The sequence below is a fragment of the Leuciscus leuciscus genome, assembly GCF_965113295.1.
Source record: "Leuciscus leuciscus genome assembly, chromosome: 2".
Classification (NCBI taxonomy): Eukaryota; Metazoa; Chordata; class Actinopteri; order Cypriniformes; family Leuciscidae; genus Leuciscus; species Leuciscus leuciscus.
The window spans coordinates 35925267-35945081 of record NC_138726.1 but is presented as its reverse complement, the minus strand read 5'-3'; the positions used below and the strand labels follow the sequence as shown (position 1 = coordinate 35945081).

At 38.8% G+C, this 19815-nt stretch overlaps 1 protein-coding gene across 2 annotated transcripts in view; it reads right to left on the bottom strand.

Annotated features, from left to right (window-relative positions):
* Positions 1-9120: 9120 nt before the first annotated feature.
* cyld (cylindromatosis (turban tumor syndrome)) overlaps positions 9121-19815 on the bottom strand; it is a 36947-nt gene continuing 26252 nt past the window's right edge. For both annotated transcript variants that reach the window (XM_082161138.1, XM_082161139.1), the window contains 11 exons: positions 17781-18172; positions 17135-17300; positions 15392-15533; positions 14747-14869; positions 14502-14593; positions 12973-13039; positions 12730-12862; positions 11686-11794; positions 11394-11512; positions 10922-11138; positions 9121-10742 (listed from right to left, as the gene is read on the bottom strand). In XM_082161138.1, the coding sequence (XP_082017264.1) occupies positions 10558-10742; positions 10922-11138; positions 11394-11512; positions 11686-11794; positions 12730-12862; positions 12973-13039; positions 14502-14593; positions 14747-14869; positions 15392-15533; positions 17135-17300; positions 17781-18172 (1745 nt within the window). In that variant the 3' untranslated portion in view covers positions 9121-10557. The remainder of the gene's footprint in view (positions 10743-10921; positions 11139-11393; positions 11513-11685; positions 11795-12729; positions 12863-12972; positions 13040-14501; positions 14594-14746; positions 14870-15391; positions 15534-17134; positions 17301-17780; positions 18173-19815) is intronic.

The following is a 19815-nucleotide window of genomic DNA, read 5'->3' as shown; positions in this document are numbered from 1 at the left end:
TCCGTCTCTGCAAGTTTCAGAAGGGAATGATTCAGATTTCTCTTGGCAGGGCTACGAAAAAGCGAATAGTTCGTGTGCGAATAGTTCGCATCAAAACCATTCACATCAGCCGCGACGCGAATTTGCGACGTCTGTGACGTTCAGAGAGCTTCAACATTCCAAAACTTTCGCGCGAATCGCGCCGACAGCTGAGAAAAAATGGACACTTCATCATCATCATCATCCAGTCATAGTCATCATAGCATCCAGTGAAGACGAGCTTTTCATTTTATTTAAAAGACAGAAAAGAAGGTTTTGGGTGCACCCAATCTTACAGAACAGAGAGTCTGAAGGGGAGTATGTGCACAGGTTTTTTTTTTTTTTTTTTGCGTCTTCAACTAAACACAGTGCGTTTTGTAATGTAACTACACATTACATGTAACACACGAAGTAAGTAAGTTAAAAATCATTCGACTAGAAACTGTAGATATCACACAAAGAATGTATAGTATAGGCCTACTAAAAGCAGCCCTAAATAGTCTCACTACATTTTGTTACGTGTTCAAAGTAAACACGGTCTCTGTCTCTATCTCTGGGATAGAAAGCTAATAGTGTTAGCTTTCTATCCCAAATGTAGTTTGGCCTGCTAGCCTACACAGCACAGGACTATATGACTAAAACTATCACACAACAAACTCACAGTCAAGATAACCGAGTTGGTTGGCAATGCTACGCCACACATTGTCTTTCAAATCGTTGTCCTTGTAGTATGTGATTGGCTGAAGCCTATTCTGTCGCCGCAAAAGTAAAAAAAAATCGACATCGAAGCGAATAAAATAAAAGTCGTTTTTTCGCCGCTGCGCATTCGCATTCGGTGTGGAAGCACTCATTACACAAACAGCTGATCGAAAAATAAAACCATCGCGCGAATGATTCGTGCGTCAAAATCGCGTCCAGTGTGAAAGGGCCTTTAGGAAGGTCAAACAAATGAGTTTTGGAAAAAAGCAGTGTCTCTTTAGTGTCTCTCAACCAGGCCTCGTCCCCTTTTTTCGCGTATTCTGTGGGCGCGGATTATTTAAATGAGTAACATTGTGACTTCATATTCAAATTGTGTTGTAGTGACTCCAAACGAGTCATTCGTTGTAGTTCTTGAAAAGGGGATTCTGTAAAATAAAATATCTCCCTTTGGAGTGGACTTTGAGCTTTGTAAACTTGCAGATCTTTTTTATGCTCAAACAGCAACATTACACACAACTAAAGTTGAAAAAGTGTTAAAGCATAATAGGACCCCTTTAAAAAGGAAGTGTATGTGGGGTATATAGAGATATGCAATTCACTCACACTGATTCACTATTTACTACTATTAAATAAACACTAGCAGTTGGAAGGATATATTTGATGAAACCTGAATTTACTGTAAGTGTACTGTAAGTAACACAGTCCTTGTGTCCTAGTAAGCACCTGTAAATAATGCAGTGTTAGAGACAGATGAAAGGAAAGAAGAGAAAATAAAAAGTGCACAGGTGTGCAGTCAAACACACCAGTCCTGCCACAAGTTGCACGCCGATGCTAACTGCTTTTAGCACCTTACACATGCCACTGTGTGTAAGTGTGTGTGATGCCTGTTATAAGCTTAAATATTTTACACATGCACGCTGCATATGTAGCTCTGCAACACCTGTTCTTCAGAGCAAACTGCAGCATCTGCTACACAGCTCATTAATGACTACACAGATACACACCAACATGTATTTCAACAATGTGTATTTTTCTCCCATCTCTCACACCTTTTGCAGTTCGTATTAAACCTCTATAAATTTCCCTTTGATTAGTGAAGACTGTGTTTTACAACTAAAATGACAAAGTCTGATCTAAGTTTGATCACAGGCATCAAGATGATCATTAAGAGCTTGAGATGAAACTTTATCAAAGAGATTGTTTAAAGAAGGGTGAATAAGAAGAGGTAATGCTATCATCAGTCATCATCCCAGCATTACCTGCTCTAGTTTTTGAGCTTTGAAGACGGCCAATAAAAGCTGCTGTTAGGATGAAGTTAAAGTGATTCTCTGGGTTTATATTGGGTTAGTACTGATTGGCTTTAAATTGCTCTGTCTCGAGATTCCCTTTCATCTTTACTGCTGGAAATCACTGTTTTCCTGTTGTCTGAGTAGGTTTAAACATTTACTTTCTCTCTCCCTCTCACAGGTTTGCATGGATGTTTTCCCTTGGGAACATGAGGAGGAACAGCTCAAGGAGTGAATTTCAAATAACTAGCAGTAAAGCTGAAGAACAAGACATTGAATCAGTAAACAATTGTCAAATCACAGCCAATGTTTGTATATTTCCATGCTGAGTGCACAGATTATAGGCATGTGCACTATGGAAAACCAGATATAGGCAAAGCTGAAGGCCAACCTGTGAAAGATGCATATTCACACGGAGTGTTAAGAAAGACATGAAGTGATATTTGCTTCTTGAATCTCTTTTCATTCATTTTCAACATAGGCCTACTTTATCTTTGTGTCAAGAAGGCAGCAGCTCAGAAGCTTCAAAGCACTAATGCTGCAGCTACGGTGACCAAGTTACTAGCTCTAAAACGATGTTTTGAAATTAGCAAGAGAGGCTTGGGGTAGTTCTACACACACACACGAGCACTTTAAGGACAAAAACCTGACAAATGTCTTGAAATAAAACGCAAACAATGTCTTAAAGTAGCTGTGGTATAAGTAGAATAATTGAATCTGTTGAATTATTGAAAAATAATGCAAAGCTAACCCACGTCAATTATTACTTTTTTTCCTTATGTAGGCCTATATTCAATATTATTTATTAGAGTAAGCATAACATTTTAATACATTGATACATAAGATAGTTTTCCAGAAACTTTGAATACCTTTAGCGTGAAGGTCGATCGTCTTAATGCTGTTCAGGGGTGCGTTTCCCGAACAACGACGTAACTCGCTGCTTACAGGGTTGCCAGGTGCCAGCGAGGTGCCAGCCCAAAACCTCGTCAAAAACCGCGAGAATGCGCAAAAAAATCGCCCAATTTTTTTGTGTGGCTTGTTTCTCGTTTAAAAACACTGAAATCATTAACAAGCTTTAAAATGACCCATTTTTCGACTTAGCCTATCCGATTTTAGAAACAATATTCAATTAAATGAACGCAAAGGTAGGCTACAACGACTTCAGTCAGACTATTCTAGGCCTACTATTAAACTATAAGCTCATGTTACGGAAAATAATGCGATCAACTTAGGCTATCAATGAGTCTGTTTATTGTCACTAAAAGTCGCTTGGAACAAAAGCATTCAGTAACATAAAAACATCGAGTAGATATGGACATAAAAAATAACCCACTTTAACATTTCAGTTATTTCAAATGGCAACATGAAACATGCATATTAGGGCTGGGAGAAAAAATCGATTCACCTAGATATCGCGTTTTAAAATAAAATAAAATAATTTGTAATGATTTTAAAATCGATTTTTTTATTTTTTTATTACAGAATATTACAGATATTAATTCAAATTAAATTGCTTTATTTTTGCCCTTGCTTATAGATGAGGTTGACAGAAGTTTGCCACTTTCGATTCAATAGAGGATGAAATGTGTCATTACAGAGCTGCACGATTCATCTTTAAAAGTCTGTGATCTCGATTCAAACACCCACGCGATCTTATTCCATTCCGTTTGTCTATTAAACCTTTGACAAAATCATATTCAAATCTGTGTTGGCGCTGCCGCTGACCAACAAAGAGTGTCATGAACAGGTCATGAACCGCATTGACAGCTACCTAAGTTTGAAAACCCCGCAATCTACTCTTTTTTTTTGAGGGGCGGGCGGTGCCGGCGTGCGTCACTTTAAGGTAGTGGGAGGGAGTGTCTGTTGTGAGGTTATAGGGGCACGTCAGCCAGAGTTGTAGTGTGTGTGTATGTGTGTGTGTGTGTGAGTGAGACTGCATGCTGCCTGCTGAACATTGGGTCGCAGGAATAAGGATCTGAAGTGCCGGTGTTTCGGCAACAAAAACCGCCGATCTGATCCGAAACCAGCCCAATTTTTATCCACCCGCCCAAACCCATTTTTGCCCGCAAAATAGATTGCAAAACCGCCCTGGCAACCCTGGCTGCTTAACTACCATAGTACGATGCATCGTTGAAGAAATCAACTAGCTAGTCACGACTGTTTCCCGAAACCGTATGTCGCAAAGTTTTTTTGTTTTTTTGTTTTTTTTAAGACACTTTATTCAACAAATGCACAGTTCGTATGTCGCAAAGTATCGTTCAACCACGTTGGTTTATGACGTCTCGCACGTGGTGGACTAATAATTAATCTGTTTGAGATCGAATATGACGCTAGATTTTGTCATATAAGTTAAAGACATGGCATCTGAAGACCATTTCTAATTTTTCTCAGTTGTTTTGCTTTATTACCAGTCAATAGGTGTGTTCGACATCGGCTGCGGCTGGATGTAACCGATCGGCGAGAGTAGCCGCGTGCAGGCGGGGAGGAGCTGCAAACGGAGACGTGAAGTCGGACACTTTCTGGTTCCCGTAGTGACCGCTCACGTGGTGTTTGCATACTTTACCACAGCTGCAGTGAAATAAATGCAATATTTGCCAAATAATACACAGATGTTTCATTTCATGAGACATGTTCATTCAATACTTTATGTACTGCTTCATACAGCGTCTGTTTGAACAAGAATAAAGTTCAACATAAGCAACTATCAATGAAGTGGAGTCTACGTTTTTTAAGCAGTTTTAATTTGATAAACATGACACAATATAACATGACAACGACATGAAAAGAGTGTTCACTGTTATAATAAACTGATTTGAGAGCATTAGAGGAACTAAAGGTGTTCGAATAAACACGAAACACACGTGATCGTTGTCATGCGGTGAATCCGGCCAATCGTGGAACAGCTGTGTCGTCATCAGCCCTCCTGCAGCCCAGTGCAGCCGCTCTTGAGAAGCTGCGCTGGCTGAGTTCTCCGGCTACTCTCGAAACGCTCTCGCGGTACTTTGATGCCATACGTCACAGTCACGTGGCGTCGGCGCTGTATCAAGTCGGACAAAATTTCTAACCGGCATGCACTGCTTCAAGTCAGCCGCCGATCGTTCTGCGCAGAGCTGCATGAAGTCGAACAAGCCCAATATTTGGCTCGTTCTTACATAGTAGAGCACGTTAGCACATGCGCAGTCTTCAAAAACGGTGCTTTAAATCTCTTGACAAACTAAAAGACGTAAATTACATTTGTATGTATTCTAAATAAATAACACGGGTTGTACTGAATGTCAGCTTGCTTATTTAGCTAAAGATAAGGATTTATTCAGTCTACATCTAATGTAAACTAGAAACTATGCTTCTAACCACAGCTCGAGAGCTGTCGTTCCAACCACACAAGTTTGCGATGCTGTTTGCGAACGTTCGTTGGAACGATGGTTTCGGGAAACACCAAATCGTTGAACTATGCTGATAACGACGGAACTTGCGACCATAGTTGGCTAACGATGCTCTCGGGAAACGCACCCCTGTTCTGTTGGGACACTTCCTCAAGATTTAATTTTGGGCGTAATTTTCGCATAATTTCCATTAACTGCGCTGCACCAGAAGTTGTGGTGGCAACTGAGGCTATATGCAAAACCATTAATTCCCATGCAAAGCATGCTGGAAATTAGAAATCATTAACCATTTTCAGTTAATAGCAACACATTTTTTTTTTCATGTAATGTTAGTCCCAACATAAACGGATTAACCCCTTTTACCCGAAGTGTTAGGCCTACTCTCCTAAATGCGGAATAATTTGCCGATAAAAAAAAAAAAAAAGGTCTCACGGAGTAGAATACAAAAAGCGTAATTGTTTGGGGCAAATTTTTGTACCTGAAGCTCGCAAGCCCCATAGGCTATGTATGCGAAATTTGTCACGTTTTCGCTCGTAAATTCATGATCGTGAAAAAAAAAAAACCATGATATTACAGCAGATTCTCACAATAGGACAAAAAAAACTCCACAGGCGCTAACTAAAAACAAATAGCTTTATGTAAAAATGTAGCTTTCATGGGCGCTTTCGCTCGTAACTTCATTAAACATGCACAGATAGTAGAAAATGACACATTAGGCTATACTTACAGTGGATGCTCCCAACTGAAATGAGTCCAAAATTCATCGATAACGAGGAACAACCATTTTAAAAATGCCAATTAGGTAGTGTCAAGGGCTAAACAAAAAGGTTACAAAGGATGTAACTTTTGATTACTTAAAGGTGCACTGTGTAATATTTAGGAGGAATGCAATATCATACCTATACATAATGAACCGTTATGTTTTTATTACCATGGAATGAGCCATTTCTATCAACATACACAGTGGTCCCCTTACATTGAAATGCGCCGACATGTGTCTACAGTAGCCCTTAACGGACAAGCGGGTTTCGTCACCATGTAGTTCTTCGTGCAAATAAGCTAGCTAAACTGACACAATGATGAACAAGTAACAATAATATTCGCACTATCATATTGTTTAACTGAATAATCACATAAACCTAATTTCTTATTTTATCTTTGTGAAGAAACCTCATTGATTAACTGGCTACTCTCTGCTGTCTCAGACGACAATATCTTTTTCTGTTGGCCACCATAACTTCTGTTGGTTGCAATTCGCAACCTCACCACTAGATGCCGCTAAAAATTACACAGTGCACCTTTATTGCTATCACCACTAAATTTGATCCAGATGCAGCTTATATGCAGGGACACTTTACCAAAAAATGATTATCCTCCTACTTAATTTCCTTCCTGGGTTATTGCATGTCAAACAAGAAAGATATGTAAAATATTTTTTTTATCATAGCTTTTATCAGCAGTTTCTCAGCATGATAATGTCCAAATGTAATGATTTTTTTTTTTTTTTTTTTTTAAATTGAAAAAGTTTTCTATCAAACAATACCTACCTTTTGACTCCTTGCTATAGTTTTGGAGTTATGAGTCTACTTTTGTGTATGTCACAAAAGCAACTCTAATAATGTCTTAAGGGGTTAAGTAAACTTCTGTTTTACAAATTTAAGTGGATTGCACAAAATAAAGTTAAGTTAAATAAAATGTTCAAGAATTGTGTTGTTAGCTTATTGAACAAGCAGCAAAAATTATTTTTTGAGTCCGCAAAGCAAAAGCACACATTAAAACCAATCGTTATATTCCTGAACTATCATCGGGAGAGTACACCTCTAACAACAGCAGATCTTCTGTTTGTCAGAATCAAAGTTGACAGAGAAGGAAACCATATGCTTTGATTTTATTTGACATTCACCCCCCAAGGCAATAGTCTAATGGTGAGAATGGCAATACTGTTCTCCATCTGGTCAGGTAGCGCCAGCGTAGGGTAAATTAGCACGTGGCACACAGCAGGCATATGCCACAGCATAAAGCTACAAGAGAGCATTGTGAGCCAGCTGTTGTGAAGACGACAGATACTAGAATGACAATTGTGCAGTTCGCAGGCTTGAAATGGACGTGAAACAACAAGACTAAAAGGACTGTTGGAGTTGCTTAAAGGGATAGTTCACTTTGAAATTAAATTTTGGTATGTTTTAGCTTACCTCAAGGGCATCCAAGATGTAGGTGTCTTTTTTTCCGCAGTAGTTTCAATTTTGATATTTTTAGGTCAAACCGTTCTTGTCTGTCAGTCATATAATGCAGGTCTATGGTCACTTGTCTCAAACAGCATGCACAGAGTCCAAATTAAAACAATTCCCCATCGTAAGTACACATTGATGGCCTAAGACACGAAACGAGCGGTTTGTGTGAGAAAACAAACAGTTTTTTTATCGTTTTTGATCAGCCACGGCCAAGTGATCTGAGAGCGCGGGCGGGTATAGATATATACAATAGATGTCGCCTTGGCTACGGTTTCGCAGTAGGTAAAAACGATATAAAAACTGTTCGTTTTCTCACACAAACCGCTCGTTTCGTGTCTTAGGCCATCAATGTGTACTTACGATGGGGAATTGTTTAATTTGGACGACGGGGAATTGTTTTAATTTGGACTCTGTGCATGCTCTTTGAGACAGTGACCATCGACCTGCATTATATGACTGACAGACAAGAACGGTTTGACCTAAAAATATCAAAATTGAAACTACTGCGGAAAAAAAGACACCTACATCTTGGATGCCCTTGAGGTAAGCTAAAACATACCAAAATTTAATTTCAAAGTGAACTATCCCTTTAAGTGGAGTGTACATTTTTATTTGTGAGAAACCATTTATAAACTCCAACAGACTTAATTATGAGTTTCCAAATGCACAGTTGACAAAAAACACTTTATTTTAATGTGTCCTTGTTACAAGTTAGATTACTATTGTAACAAGAGTAAATTATCGATAATTACTAGCAACTAACACTAAACTAACCCCTTAACCTATAGTAAGTACGTGCTTTTAATGAATTACTCAGTACTTATTTGTGTAATTACACCATAACAAGGGCACATTAAAATAACCCTGAAATGTATATGGCTACATCTACTGGTACAACTGAACATGTAATGGCCATGACCATACGAGGTCACCAGGGGCGGGGACTCAATGTGGGGTGTGTGTGTGTGTGTGTGTGTGTCCAGTTGCTGAGCCTTCACTACACATCAGCCCCATCTGTCCAGCATTGGTGTGTTTGCTTTCGAGACCACATCATGCCCCGGCCGTGACACCATGTTAATGAGATCCACAGAGGTGACAGGTGAAAGCAGCAGCACCGCTGGCAGTAGACAAATCCCCACACAAACACTTGCAGACTTATGACAACACTGAAGGCAATGGACATCCAAACACACCTCTCCTGCCTGCCTGCAGAAGACAGTCTACAAACACACTTTCACACACGTGGCAGATGAAAACACTGTTGGCATCAAAGCACAAATGCTGCACGCATCTCGGTGACATGCGAAGACAGAGATTCTCACAGCTTGGTGGCACATCTGTCAACTTTTCAAGGTAAATATCCACTTCACATACACACACAAACTGCACTCCTTCCTCTTGCTTGTCTTCACTTCTATTTAAAAAAAAAAAAAAAAAAACTTTTTACCAGATATAATCCCAAATGAGCAAATCAAAAGCAGTGCAGCCATTACCACAAAGAGCTGTTTTCAAAATGGCGTTTTAATTTAGTTAACATTTAGGTGAACAGCACAGAGATAATAAAGTCCACCTGGCTTCATTTTACAAGTACACCAGTCGTCATCCTTTCTCCCATTACAGCCGCTCACGGAGAATCTCTCCCATAGTGTACGGTTACATTAGCAGAGATTAAAAAACAATCCCAGTGCATGTTTCTTTTCATAGCTCTTCAGTTATAACCAGGCTGTGTAAACAATCCAGTAACCCATAGGTAAAGTGTGCATGGTACATCAAACCAGTATTTCGATGAACAGTGTTACTGCAAATTTGCCAACAGTGCTGCAGTATAGCATGAGACAGCTCTTGCCCATTCAACCTCAGCAGTGAACACTCAAACCAGAGCATGGCATTTACAAACAGGAATTTGAATCAGCTTCTTGTCCTTGACTGCAAAACTATAACTTTTTGAATATCATAATGTTATCATAATACTTGCAAAAATTTACTTGTATCTGTAATAAGTAACGTACTGATATTTTTACCACTTCGAGAGCATGGCCTGGGGAGCTGCTATTATTTTTTGATATTTAAAAAAACAAACATAATATCTATATTTATATATAAAAAAAATATTATAATAAAAATGAAATAACTCCTAATTCAACAAGAAAAAGCTCAATTATATTATTCTTCATGACAAAAAAAATTGTGTGCTTAATCACCTCATTCGTCGGACCAGTGCATGGCAGTCGAGGGCTTTATGTATGTGAACACACCTGACAAAGACTTCACAGCAAAATATAAAGGCAAAAAACAGGGACCACACACAGTCCGTCTGAACTATGATTAATGCTGGATGCTGCAGTGCATTAAAACGGGACATTGATGAGTGGAAGCATTCAGACGGAAGGGAGACATCTCGTTTTGGTCCTTCATCCAAGGCTTTATTTACAGGGGTAGAGTATGTTGCCGTTTGGAGGGGTCAGTTCTGGCGGGAGGAGGAGAATGTTAAGCCATCAGGTGAGTGAGTGTCTGCGATATGCTGGAAAGGGCTGGAAAGATCGTGGATTCTCTCCATGTAGCAAAAACGCCACTCCGAACACTCAAGAGCTTGAGCTCAGTCAAAGACGGCACAAATCAGAGAAAACAACAACACTTCAACAAACACACAAACACATACGCTCCCACACAGTGCAAATAGGCTTTTTCCTTCATTCTCTTGATCTCGCCTTCACTCATATGGCCGTATTTACCCTGCGGTATTTACAGAGATGCAGAAGAGAGGATGAGGCAACTGGACATGGAATATTCAATCTTGAGTGCGTCTTCCTGGGCACTTTTCTTCTTTTTTTCTTCCTCATTCTCTCTTCACCACAGCCCCTTTGTTCCCTCGTTCCATAATCTCTCTCCTTCTCGGCCATTTTCTTTCCTACCTTTCCGTCCGTCTTTATTTCTCCCTCTCTATTTATAGAGGCTCATGGTAGGACTCTGGTACATGCACATATAGGCGTCACAGAGAAGTCTGCGTGCATAGCCCTGGATGTTCTTGGGGTCCAGCGCATGGAGTTCCTCTGGGGTCATCTTCAGGTAGGCCCCTACTTCTGGGCACGGAGACACCTGTGGGATGTTAAACCCGTTCTGACCACCTGCCACCAAAAACAGAGAAAATGAGTAAAAAAAGAAAAAAATAAAGAGTTAGAGACAGTAAATTCAATAAAAGGTAAGAATGGTGCATCAACTTATTATTGTGACTCAAAAATGAGTGAAAGTTCAATAAAAAATAATAAAAACAATAACACAAAAAAGGTTTATAAGTCCTCTGTACCATCGCGGTCAGCCATACTATCGAAGAACAGCCAGGCCGAGTCTGCGGATCCGTATTTGACAAAGGCGACATAGTGGCTTGTCTCAATGCAGAGCACGGCAAACAGCTCCATCTGCTGGTGAGGGTAAGATCCCTGCCTCCACACTGACTCCTGAAGCTCTTTAGGGACAGATAACTTAACATACCGATGAGACTTACGCCGTGGGTGCAGATGTACCTAAAGGTCCAGGAAGTGAACACATATTCAGTGTCAAATATTCGGAAAAAACAGGTACACACATATATGCACATTAATCTATATTTAACCACTGTCAGGAATTGTTATAGTTGTCTGAACTTAGGTAAATGCATTTGAACAATGATTTATTTGGAAAAGCCTCCATCTAGTGGATATCAAAGGTATTGCAGACAAGATGAGAGCTAGAAGAGCACCTTTGTGCTTAAATGTGCATAATCTGTGTGTGTGTCCTACCTGTGTATTGCACTTTTCACAGAACTGCTTTATCTTTCCTGGTGTGATGTCACAATCTTCGTAGCACTCTCTGCACTCGTAAAGAGCCAAACAACCACAGATTCGACATTCTCTAGGGGCTGGCAAAAACATTTGTTATACCGTTTTCCTTTAAACACTGAAAACACAGAGCACAGCTAGAATGATACATTACTATAAAATGAGTTCTTTATCTCAAACACAGATTCATAACTTTGGTATGTGGAATTTTATTCAAATAACTGCAATCCATTCAGTTATTGAACTGACTCACTGTCATCTAATAGATCTGTGATGTCAAGCTCCAAAGAAGGGAAGATCTTATTAAACATCTTAAAGTCCTTCCCAAAGCGAGGCATCTGAATTATAAGGCAAGAAGGGGCCTGGACAGAAACAAACAGACAAGAACATGACAGCCCCCTTCATTTGTCCTAAGCAACAATATTTGGATGTGTAAAGTCTCCTCTGAATGCATCTTTCTCTTTTAATTTTGTGATTGTTCTATGTGCTTATTTGGAGAAATTCAACATCAAATTTATAAATGAATAATAGTAGTAGTCATATAATGTGCAGTATAAATGTAAAAGATCAGAAATAGTATTTCAAATTGATTTAACAATTACTCTACCATTCAAAAATTTGGGGTCAGTAAGATTTTTTTTTTTTTTAAATGTAAAAGATTTTTATTAAGATATTGTAAAGAACAATAAAATATGAAAGTAAAAGTGGCCTCTCCACTAACTACAGTCAAACCAAAATTTATTCAGACACCTTCAACATTTCTCACATTATCACATTTTATTCGCTATAGTTTCGAAAATGGTAATCAAATATAACAAGAACTATCAAATCAGTTGATATTTCACTGGTTTTGGCCATCCTTCTGTTAGACTGTCTCACAAATGAATTAGGTTGAATAGCTGTCAACTGTCATCTGTTAAATTTGAGTACACAATTAGATACTACCAATTTAGGTCAACCAGTTACAAAGCAATGCTTAATTTTGTTCAGTCTGTGATGTCAAAAGGTCGCATTCGCAATTAAAGAAAAAACACTTTAAGCAAAACATGGTCAGGTCAAAGTGTCTGAATAATATTTGGTCTCAAATTTGTATACATTTTACTGGTAGTCCACTGTATGAAGAATTTTTGGGTATAATATGTCACAGTTTACTTTATTTTGCTATCCTCACTTAAATAAATGAACTATAGTATCCTGCACCCACTAGTAAAAAAATATCAGAAATGATATCTGGTGTCTGAATAATTTTTTATTTGACTGTATATGGTTATCAATGATACAGAGCATGTGTACATACCTCTGCAAATTTTAGATCACTGTTGATGAAGGACCACTCCAGAAGTTGCTGGCTGGTTGGCACCATAACTTTATCTTTCTTGTCCATAAAGATTTGATAGAAGTAACAGTCCTGAACCTTCTGCCCTGCAGACCTGCAAAAGATAAGATAAAAGATAGAAACACCACTTTTTAATACTAGCTTTGTTGAGTTCCCAAATATGCTGATTCTAGCATGGAGTTGAAGGGTGTGTGAGAGGCGCACCGAAGTTTGAGAAGAGGGTCGACTCTCAGGATGTGATGAAACAGGATGTTGAGGAACTCCTCAGGATCTGAACAGAGAGAATAACTTATTTCAATTCACACCATACAAATCAAAATGTGAAATAACTTAAAACAATTAATCTATTAATTATTTGTCGTTAATATGCAGACCTTAATAAAATAAAATATATTTTTTTAGGTGTTTAATATATATCCCATTGAGGTCCCACATAATTTAAAGATGCAGTAAAATAAATATTTAGCATTTAATACATTTTTGGTGCTATAGATCATGTGTGTTTTGATGAAAAACTAGGTTTTGAAAACAAAAAGAAAATAGCATCCTTAAAATTAATGACTTTATCTGTAAAAAATTTTTTTTACTCTGCTTGTACAAAGAATGTAATGTTCTGTGTGTCATAACAGGGCTGTGTGTGATAGCTTCATAAAAGCACAAAGTGGACATAACTGTGCCACCTGTGTTTCAGTATGGAAGCACAATGTTCCCAAAAACAGCAGGATGTACTCAATAAAAGTAAATGGGAAAAATCCATTCCCAAACCACTTGGTATAATAATAACAGTTTTTGAGGGGATACTATATTATGTTTTATGTTTTAACATCTAAGAACAAGATGTCATATAACAATATTATGACAGGTCTGATATAGTTTTGCAGTCGTATTGTGTAACTGAAAACATTATTTCTTCATATTTTGTAGTATAGAGTTAGCCTGGAAATCCAGACCTAAATCTGAAATATTAATGGTCTGGCATCGACAAATGAAAATCGGCCAGCTCGAGGGGCAGCACCAAGCATGCATTTGAAAATCTCACTGCACACGCAATTGGATAACACTACGACCAATCACAACAATAAGCCCCCTTAGCTTCCAGCGGAGCTAACTGGTAGATAAGACTCTTGCCGTATCCGGTCGGCAAAACAGCAAAAACGCCCATCTCGCAAAGGAACGATTCGAGCGCCGTCTTCTGTTCCTCTTTTAGATAAAAAGCCAAGTCTAACTCATTCATTGTAGCAACCAAAGCCGTTTCAAACAACCGGTGTTCATCCATAGCCATCTTGCAATGTTTACTAATGACTTCGACGTCACAGCGCTGTCGTCATCTGTTTAGCTCGCCTCTGGCCCGCCTATATCAGATAACCCGATGTGATTGGTGCAGCTCGGATACAAGGGCATATTTAATGAGCATCATTACTCGACGCCAGAGTAAACTCGCTGAGCAAATTCAACTTGTGCTCTCGCGAGAACCGTAAGTATAGAGTACTGTTTTCCAAACAATACAATGTAGTATCAACATTTCCTGTAAAAAATCATGTGGATAAACCTCTAATAATTAATTCTCTATTTGTGTTGTTCCTCAATATTGCAGATGCTCAAAATGAAAATAAATCAACTGCTGAATAAAACGCTGTAATTTTTAGAGTGAAAATCATTTTCTGTTTGCACCTACAGAGGGCAGTATCAATACATTTCTTCTACAGTGACATGAAACATGAGACTTTTCTCACCCTTCTCTTCTGAAGTGAATCCTGACGCCGCCTCCACTTTCTCCAATATCCTTCTAAGTTTCATGATTTTAGTGGCGCACACGTAGCCATGTCTAAAAAATACACATGAACACAGATTAATAAAAGATTGTCACAGAGAATAGGTAAAAGAGAATTTGGATGACTATTTAGATGCACAATATTATATTGGCTAATAGAGATGAAGCAGCCAAATAATGTGTGGTAATAAACTGTGTTTCACTCACATTCGTAGTGGGTTGACTATTTCTGTGCGCAGTAACTCTTGAGTCTCTTTGTAATATTCTACATCAGTCTTGGATCTTGGCCTTAAGAGTACTGTATCCAACACAGAACTAAAAGAGAATAAACTGACATACAGAGAGAGACAGAGAAATACTTACAAATGTAACATTATATATTAGTTTATAATCTGTTAAGCATCTTCTATGCATTGCATGTCAAACAAATGTAATATGTAATGCGTAAAGTAATATACTTTTAAGTCTCTGTGTAGATATCATGGAGATACAGAGATATTAAACACTTGTGTCTAAGTCAGTATGTGTGTGTGTGTGTGTGTGTGTGTGTGTGTGTAGTGTACTGATTTGACCTACATTATGAGGACCATCCTTATATTGTAGTGTGTATTTAGGTTTCAGGCCACAGCCCCTACATTATAAGCACATGCCGTTGTCCTTGTAATTCAAAAAGCTAAATAAACATTCTAAATAATTATTTATTAAAAACGTAAAAATGCATAAAGTTTTTTAGGGTAGGTTTAGGGTTAGGGGCTAGGAAATGTCATTAGCTCATTACTCCATAAATGTTATGAATGTCCTCACTGGACTACCAACATGTCTGTCTGTCTGTCTGTGTGCGTGTGTGTTCACCAGAACAGCGTAGAGTCCAGGTAGCAGGAGTTATAATGTCCTTGAATTCCTTTCTTCTTCCCCACCATCACCTCCAAACCGTCATTCTCCGTCCGAGGAGGAGTGTTCTCATTAACCACTTCACTCAGATAACCTCCAAAAGCTGCAGCAAAACATACTGATGAGTCACATCAATCAAGTACAATATGAGCTTCAATGCTCTGAGATTTAAAAAAATGGGTTCAGACATCAAAACATGTTAAGCTCTACTGACAGCATTTGTGGCATAAAGTTAATTACTACATATACCACAAAAAGTCAACTTCAACTTTCAGTTAACAAAATATACAATATAAAAACATGCTATTTTCAGAGTATAGTCAAAAAACAGTTTTATTGTACATGTTAACAAAAAAAGGTTTGACAGAATCACTTCCTACTCTTATCTGTGCAAAGTTTTATTCAAACTGTTTTGTCATGGAGAAGTAAGCTTATGCATGATTCACAAAAAGACACTAGAAAAGGATGTGATATACACCTATCAGTAAACCACTCTAAACTTCAATGCAAACTTCACCCACACATCTGTAACACATAACCGGTAAGTTCATCCATATGAAAAATATTCGCACAAAAGAACTGTACAGATAAAAAATAAACATTCCTTTAACAAAAATACTGCTTTTAAACCCTCTGGAATGCTGGTTCATTCACTGTTAAGCCAAAAGTATATTTCCCTTGCCTGCATTCGGCTCCAGCCCGCAAAGGCTTCGTAATGTAATTTTCATCATCAGCAAATAATTTTAACGCTCAAACACAAAGGTCCACAAGGTAGTGTGCATGCACCAAATACGTCTAACCATGTTCAGGGTCAATAGAGTATACTTTTAAGGGCTTGCGCTCTCAATAATGTACTAGACAGAGCGGAATGTGGAAAAAGAAGAATACCTGGGCCTTTAATATGTTAATGTAACTGCAAAATCTGCTCTAGATCAGGCCCTTCCTATCGGAGCATGCAACACAACTCCTTGTCCAAGCTCTAGTTCGATCCAGACGGGACTAATGTAATGCTCTCTTAGCAGGCCTTCCAGCATGCACTGTCAAACCTCTGCAACTGATCCAGAATACTGCAGCAAGAGTGATCTTTAACAAGCCGAAGAGAGTGTACTGTACGTAACACCTCTCCTCATCAATTTGTACGGGTTGCCTATAGCCGCTAACATCAAATTCAAGGCGCTGTCATTTGCCTATAGAACGACCACTGGCTCTGCACCCCAATACCTAATCTCATTCTCACCACTTCAAACTTATATGCCCTCCAGAAGCTTGCGTTCTGCAAGTAAAGGGTGTCTTGTGGTGCCATCCCAAAGAGGCACAAAATCACTTTCACTGATCTTTACCTGGAGTGTTCCCTGCTGGTGGAATGACCTGCCTAACTCACTTTCAAAAAACGGCTAAAGATGTGTCCATCATCTAAAGAAGACCATTATCTATTTCGTCAATACTTCACCAATAACTACTAACACTTACTATACTATTCTGTACATCTATTTATTTTATATTTGTTAAAAAAAAACTTGCTACATGTACTATGATAGACTAACTAGGATTAGTCACAGCACTTACATATTGTTTCCCTATTGTTGGATATTGCTTTGGATAAAAGCATCTGCTAAATGATTAAATGTAAAAGTAAACAATACTGTAAGCTTATAATAACCGTATGCACTGACACATCTCTGAAACTTGAAGTGTGTTTATTACCTATGGAGTTGCATCGTTCTATGGGGTTGGGTGAATGATGTAAGGATGGGAATCGTGAGTCTGGCCTGCAACACTTCAGTTTGACAAACAGAGCTTTCTTTGGTGGACAAGTGAAATAACGAATCCCTTTAAATGTGCCATCAGTGCAGCCCACACACTCCTCCTCCTAAACACACACATAAGAAACAAACAGTTTATAATATAGCAAATGTATACACTAATATACACTACCTTTCAACAATTTGGGATTGGTAAGAATTTTTTATCTTTTGCAAATAAGTCTCTTAAGCTCACCAAGACTGCATTCATTTGATCAAAAATAAAAATATTTTAATATATTTAAAAATGATAATTTATTGTTATTTAATCCTGTGATGGCTGAATTTTCAGCAGCCATATCTCCAGTTTTCAGTGTCACATGATCCCTCAGAAATCATTCTAATACGCTGATTTGCTGCTGAAGAAACATTTCTTTTTATTATCAATGTTGAAAACAGATTTCAATTTCAAATTTAATGCATCCTTGCAAAATATTAATCTCTTCAGAAAAAAAAATCATACTGACCCAAAACGTTTGAATGCTAGTGTTTTTATGTTCACTTCATACTAATGTTACAGTACAGCAAACACGCATGAATCTACTGACCAGCTCTAGACCAGCTAGTGGCTCTTGTAGTCCTGGAGGTAGACCAACCCAGCGGATGACCCCACACAGCGGTGGGTTCTCTTTGACCTCCACCATCGACCCGACCTCTAACCCTGGCTGGCCTTGTGGTGGTGATGGAGGCCTCTGGACAGGCGTGGTAGCAGGTGGCAGGACCTCCTGCTGCTCTCCCATCACTGAGCCAGCAGACAGGGAGAGGGGGCCGTGGCTCATGCTCCCATTGGGGCCAACTTTGCGGCTCAAGCTGAAGGGCAGGGAGTGGAACTTGTTATCAATGGGCAGTGAAGGGTTTGTGAGTGGAGCTCGAGAGGGGGACGAGCTTGGGTTGAAGTCTGGGGGCATGTCCGTCAGGGATTTGGCTGGGTCCTCACCGACTATCAAGAAACAAAGCCAAAGAAATGAGAGCCTGTACCAAGAGGTCATAATAACCAGAAAATGCATCAGTGTGAAGGACCAGGAACTGATCAATCAATTTAAACCGTCTGATGACATTCACAACTAATGTTATGAAATTATAATAAATGGTTCAAATGGCTTAAATGAAACAGTTATGTCATTAAGGAGATTTACATTAATACACTGCTGTTCAAAAGTTTAAAGGGGTCATATTATGCCCTTTTACGAAGTCTTGATTTAGTTGATTTAGAATATGTTTTCATGCTTGATTGTTCAAAAAACACATTATTTTTCACATATTTTACATTATTGCAGCCTCTCTCCCTGGTCTGGCTCGAACACGCCGATTTCGATAAAGCCCCTCCTTCCGAAATATGAAATGTGCTGTGATTGGTCAGCTGGCCAGGTGTATTGTGATTGGCAGTGCTTAGCGTGTGTTCTCGAAATGTCCCGTCTCTCCATAACAGAGAGTTCTTCTCTAGTGTAAATATTAAGGTTATTTCAAACCAATTCAAGCCCGATTCAGATCCTGACAATGTTAACGAACAAGAGGATCGTGCAGAACGGATTTCATACACAGACTTTGCAAGCATGGATTTACCAGGACATTTCAGAGTGGTATGTTTTTTTGTGTGTAATTTTATTATACATTATAGATACGATATTATCCACAATTTAATTGTGATATTTGTTGGAAAACTAAGGTAATACAAACAGTAATCGATCACAAAACCATGGTTAATTTTCCTAAGGAGCGGTGAACCATCTTACAAAAGCAACAGAAAACAAGCTGTTCTCCATAAAATGTGCAGCGCACAGATAAACGCTGGGGTTATAATGTTCAGGAACAGTGTTTAAAATAAACTAAGCACTCTAAGTTCGTCAGCCTTAAGCCGGTGCGATTTTTGCTGTCGTGCGACCTCACAGGCGATTTTTTTTCACTCGGGCTCTCTACAGGCTGTCCCCTTTTGCCAAATCATAAATAACCACGTCATATAGGCTAAATTGATTAATTTTATTAGGCTATAGCTCAGTGGCTGCAACCATACAGCGTGTGCATGCATACACACACACACACACACTCTCTCTTTCTCTCTCTCTCTCTAGTTGTTTCTGTTGAAAGGAATGGCTGCTGTTCTCTGCTTTTCAACAAATCATTTGCACACAAATCCTTTTTTTTCTTTTTTCTATCCGAAGCTAGCAGCAACATTGAAAGCTCCAGTCTCTGTGTTTAGCGCGAAAGTTTGTGCGATCGCCACCGGCTCGCCGTGCAGTACAGTCGTGTCGTGTACCAGCTGCTTTGATGCGATTATCAGGTTAACTGACTCGTAACGTGCAATATCTCACAACCTCCCAAAGGTCCGAACTTGCACAGTGTACGCCCGCCTTTAGGAATGTTGCGGAAAAACCAGTGTCTCTTTGGCATAGTGACAACACTGTCTTCTCTAATGCAGCTCAACCAGGCCTTTTTTTTTTTTTACATATTCCGTGGGCGCGAATTATTTAAATGAGTAACATTGTGACTTCATAAGATCCGGAAAAATCGCGTTGTAGTCCAAACGAGTCATTCGTTGTAGTTCTTGAAAAGGGGATTCTGTAAAATAAAATCTCTCTCTTTGGA